At 39.5% G+C, this 5,668-nt stretch overlaps 1 protein-coding gene across 1 annotated transcript; it reads right to left on the bottom strand.

Annotated features, from left to right (window-relative positions):
* Positions 1-1,885: 1,885 nt before the first annotated feature.
* LOC102763666 (ATP synthase subunit alpha, mitochondrial-like) lies at positions 1,886-3,246 on the bottom strand. The gene is given in 4 exon segments (XM_015557535.1): positions 1,886-2,270; positions 2,273-2,638; positions 2,641-2,866; positions 2,938-3,246. Coding segments are annotated over 4 exon segments (1,272 nt in total). The 3' UTR covers positions 1,886-1,899.
* Between the last annotated feature and the right edge of the window lie 2,422 nt (positions 3,247-5,668).

The raw sequence follows: 5,668 nt of genomic DNA, 5'->3' as shown, positions 1-5,668 counted from the left end.
TCCCCCCCCCAGATGGGGGGCCCGGCCCATTCATCCACTCGGACAGCAATGGTTACAGGCCTGCTGTGGCCAGGAACACAGAGGCCTGGGGGATCGATGCCGAACATTAGAAAATGAAAATAAGCCCGAGCCGGTTTGGCTCAGTGGATAGAGCATCAGCATACGGACTGAAGGGTCCTGGGTTTGATTCCAGTCAACGGCACATGCCCAGATTGCACAGGCTGGATCCCCAGTAGGGAACATGCAGGAGGCAGCAGATCAATGATTCTCTCTTATCATTGATGTGTCTACCTCTCTCCCTCTCCCTTCCCCTATTTAATCAATAAAAATATATTTTTGAAAAAGAATGTTTACCATGGGCTTACGGCCAGTAAGTGGCAGAATTGGGATCTCTGCTTAGGAGTTATTTTTAAACACATTTCTTTAATTCTAGCCAACTACCTTTTTGGTTTATTTATAGCATTTGCCATTTTCTCTGAGTCTTTTCAATTTTTAACTTACCATTTTGCCTTTATATCTGCAAATCTTCACTATCTAAAGAATAGAAATTTATAAAATCAGAACTTCATTATTTTATTTTATTATCTTGAGGAGTCATTAACTATTCAAGAAGGTACATTTATTTTAGATCACTAAATACATAAAATGGACTGGGTATGTAGAATATATCATGCACACATATAGGAGAACAGTAGTAAGAAATTCATTTAATAACAAATGAAGCAATTTTCAAGTTACTTGGCGCCTAAGGACAGAGAAAGTGATGAAAGATGAGCTTGCCTCCCAACTGAACACCATGGGACACCCAGGTGAGAGCCCTGCCTGCTCCTTGGTTGGATGCCACCTCCTTGGCAGGAAACTGGGCTATGCGACTGAAAATCCTAGAGGACCAGGTTTTGTTGGAAAGCCCATATTTAGCATTTCTCAGCATATGCTTCAGCTACCAGTGCTGCAAGTCCATTTGAATCATTCTGAGAATGAGTTTTGGGCAATGCTGCACTTTTATTCCCATGGCCAAACTAAGAGCTACATATGCATGTTTCGGAAGAGAAGAGTGTGTTGTAGGGGAACCAAAGGAAGGGACAGGGATTTGGGATTCAGGGCATGGCCTCAAGATATAAAGTTATGTGCGAATCTAAGAAAGCATCATATTAAAAAATAAACTTACAAAAGACATTCATAAACAATGATTATTTGCATTACTACATAGATCGACAGCTCTGGCTCTTTAGATACTTGCCTTCGATTCACTTATTCTACTCTTGTCAGCCCCAACTCTCTCCTGGGATGCTATGACTAGGACTCTGCAAATTAGATTTCTTATTTGTTAAGTTTTGCTAATAAGGGATCCTGGAGGAGGTTTGAGGTAGGTGGATGAGGAAAGGAATGTCAATGTCTTGGTTTTATTTGTTAGACAGCACACCCTCACAGGTATCAGCTGTGTCCAGGTGGTAACCTTTCCACTGTGGCTGAGCCCCAGCTCTGCGGGCCCCTCCTACAAGCTCTTAAGTTGGGCAGCATTTCCTCTTTAGAGCAAAAACTCTAATGTATAGTGTCCCTATCTCCAGTGTCCCTCCTGGGGTCAGTAGGTGCTACCTGCAACCATTATCTCTGGGTTACATCAGTGATTCCCCTTTTCTTTTCGCTGCCTTCCAAAATCTGTGCAACGGTATCCCATATTAAATATTTCTGGTGAAATATCTAGTGTGGTGTCTATTTTTTTTTTTTACCACCAAGCAATAAGGAACCTTTATTTTTAAGGTGATTCTGTACATCTGGAGCATGAGAGTAAACCTTTTACAAATGGAACTGATTACTAGAAGAAACAATGACAAAACCAAGCTGGTATTTGATGTGAATCCATAGGAGTGGAAGCTTCAAATCCAGCCAAGAAGTTAGTTACAATTTTTTTTTCAGCTTTGCATCTGACTGTTCTGAGATCTTTCCGTCAGTCCTGATATAGCCCAACAGGGTTTGGTGTTGGCTGATAACATGAGACAAGAAAGCCCTCTCAAACTTTGTGATCTTCCTCGGCTCCAGTTTATCAAGATACGCTCTTACACGGGCATAAATAACAGCCACTTGCTCTTCAATAGCCACGGGAGAATACTGTCCTTGCTTCAGCATTTCAGTCAGACGTACACCACGACTCAATAGTTGAGTGGCAGCATCAAGATCAGAACCGAACTGAGCAAAAGCAGCAACCTCATGATACTGAGCCAATTCCAGCTTCACGGGACCTGCCACCAGCTTCATGGCCCTGGTTTGGCAGCAGATCCAACACGGGACACAGACAAACCAATGTTGATGGCAGGGCGAATACCTTTGTGGAACAATTCTGTTTCCAAGAAGATCTGTCCGTCAGTGATGGAAGTGATATTCATTGGAATGTAAGCAGACACATCACCAGCTTGTGTTTCTATGATTGGTAAAGCAGTCGAGGAGCCACCACCAAAAGAATGGTTCACTTTGGCTGCTCTCTCTAGCAGACGGGAGTGTAGGTAGAACACATCACCAGGTGGTCCGTGCAGCAGCAAAGACACCTGACGATAAGCAACAGCCTGTTTGGATAAGTCATCATAGATGATCAAAGCATGTTCGCAATTATCCCTGAAATATTCTCCCATGGAACAGCCAGATAAGGAGCCAGGTACTGAAGTGGGGCAGTATCAGAAGCGGTAGCTGAAACCACAATGGTGTACTTCATGGCATCTGCATCTGTAAGTCTCTTCCCCAACTGGGCAACAGTGGATCTCTTCTGACCAATAGCAACATAGATACAGTACAGCTTCTTCTTTTCATCAGTTCCATCACTGAAACGTTTCTGGTTAATGATTGTGCCAATAGCAATTGATGTTTTGCCAGTTCATCAATGATTTACTAAATGAATAACTAAAAGACAACCCTAAAACAGCAAAATACTATTTTATAATTTACCTTTAAGCCTGAAGAAAACTCTACCATTTCTTCAGCTTGAACATTCCTCAGCCCATGTACTCGGGCAATACCATCACCAATACTTAAGACACGCCCAGTCTCTTTAAGGTCAACAGAGGTATCAGCTCCAAAAATTCGCTCTTCAAGAATAGAGGACACCTCGGCAGTGCCGATCTTCTGAAGACAAGTGTTAGAGGCATGGAGATTCCCTGTAGCAATGAAGGATGATCCCACAGCATTTTTGGAGACCAGTCCAGCCCGCCAAGGGAGGGCGCGGGCTACGGCCCCACCGACATGCACCGACAACATCATTGCAGCTCCTCAGAAGTTCCTCTGCAGCCGCAGCCTCGGACTGACTGGGATCTCTATTTTTCTGACTAGATACTGATAATATGCATCAGTAGTGAGTTTTAAAGAAAATTTCCTCTGCTTAAAAATCAATGAACTAAAGAAAACTATTCAGAAATATCAGGAAGATTTGGTCCATCTCTTTTAGATAATTGGTGTTAACCTATATATACTAGATAGAGAGAAAAATAGAATGTAATGTTATATATATATATGTGTGTATATTGATATGCTAAGGTTACTCAACTGCTCACTATGAGGTCCACTGACAACCAGGGGGAGGACACTCCAACCGGTAGGTTAGCTTGCTGCTGGGGTCCAGCCAATCAGGATTGAGTGAGATGGGCCAGGCATGCCCTGGATCCCTCCTGCTGTCCCTCCTAAGCTGGCCAACCTCCCACGTTCCTCCCCAGCCTTGATCATGCACTGATGGGGTTCCTTGGCCTGGCCTGCACCCTCTTGCAATCTGGGCTAAGGACTCCCTTCCTCCATGCCCCATGCATGAATGTTGTGTATCAGGATATATATATATATATAAAGTAATCTTTATTTAGTGCTTTACAGCTGATAGATAATTTCTTTTTAACATCTGTTGTTAAAATATTAAAATCAAGCCCTTCCAGATAGAATCTGCTATGATTATTATTTTATAATGTGGAGTAAAAGTTAAACTTACTGAGAACAGGTTAATTTATTTGTGACAAAGGTGAATTTCTTCTATATTTAGCAATAAAATCCAATACATTTCTGGACATTAACTTACGTTTACAAGTACCATGTGACTGTATTAAGTATAAATAAAGACACATTTATTGACTGTGTTCTCTTTAAATTTCCAATAGGTTGGGAAATAAAGGAGTAAAAAGTTCACCTGCCAAATGTGATTAGGGTTTAGCCAGAATCAAACTGGTTAGGAGAAGTAGAGGTGATAGGTTACATTCACTGAACTTTTTATGTAAAAATACAAATCACAAATGAGGCTAGATTTCTCTAATGGGTACTTTAGACCTATTCTTCCTATTATCCATCAAAAGAATAAAATAAATTCAGTTTGGACCATCTATCAAATACGAACTGTTGGCAAGGATTCCATAGCAGTGGTAGAGAACAGATGTTTACCTCTGTTCTACCTCCTTAGCAGGGCGAGCTTTCCACAGGCAGGTTTGATCCTCTGTGGGCCCAGGTATTGTGAAATTAACGTGCCCCAATAGTGTTTGGCAAGGTAGCTAAAGAAATATACATATTGCCCCCTTGTCACTCTGTGAGAAAAGGTTTTGTATTTGAATTTAATTGTTCAGAAAATAAAAGTTTTTTTTTCAAATATAGCTCAATATTCCCTAAATTCCTAAGTATAGCAACAGCAACAAAATATTTTGATTTCAGTATTACAATTTTAGCAGAAAGTTTTGCCAGTAAGTGCATGGAGAATAATATAAGATTTACATTTTTTTAAATGAACAATGTGTTTCTTAACCTGTTTATAAGCCATTAATCATTTGCCTTTGGCATCTATTGCTTTTTCAAATAAAATCATAAAGTATTTCCATTAAAATTTAATAAACATTTATATTAATAAATACTAAAAATTTTTACTCTGGGGATGATCTTGCTAATGAGACCAGAAAGATGAACAATATAGAAATGGTTATACACCAATATTAAATTACAAACATATTAAAGTAAAATGACCAACAAAAGAAAAAATGATAAATCAGTTAATATTCCAAATGCAGGTCAACTTTATGTGCCATGCTGAATTTTTCTACTCGAGTTTCCTAAAGCTAATTCCAACATTAAATTACCTAACAGGAGTTATTGCATATTATATTGCAAAGGGCTTTCTGGACTTTGATTTTGAGCTTATTGCCCCAAATAGTCCTGGCTACGCTATATCCAATTCTATTGGACATTCAGTCCTCATAACAAATCTGTGTCTTGTAGACTTCTGACAGGAGGTAATATGAAAACTATAAAAAGAAATATTGTCCTCAAAAATGTCTTTCTAGTCAAGTCTATTTTTCTCATAACTAAATATGGTCAAGAAGATGAAGAGTGAAAAAGAGGATCATGAGATTCTCCAAGTCTGTGGCAACAATTAAACTGATAAATACTCAAATATAATCTTTTATCACTTCACCCCCAAAGTAATGTGATAGATTACCTCATATCCCCATCAGTTAAGGGCTAGCAATTAGAGGAAGACTGCTCTGAAGTAATTAGTACCAAATTTTCCTCAACACTTCTCACATTTACCTAATGTAATGAAAAAGATGTTGAGATTTAAACAAGGGTAGGCAATAAAAGTGAAGAAACTTCATTCATTAATTCACTGAATTCATTGATCCATCTATTTGTCCTACAAAATGTTAGTGAAAAATGTGGA

This window comes from Myotis davidii, unplaced genomic scaffold (genome assembly GCF_000327345.1).
Source record: "Myotis davidii unplaced genomic scaffold, ASM32734v1 scaffold46, whole genome shotgun sequence".
NCBI lineage: Eukaryota > Metazoa > Chordata > Mammalia > Chiroptera > Vespertilionidae > Myotis > Myotis davidii.
This window is presented reverse-complemented; position numbering and strand designations above follow the sequence as displayed.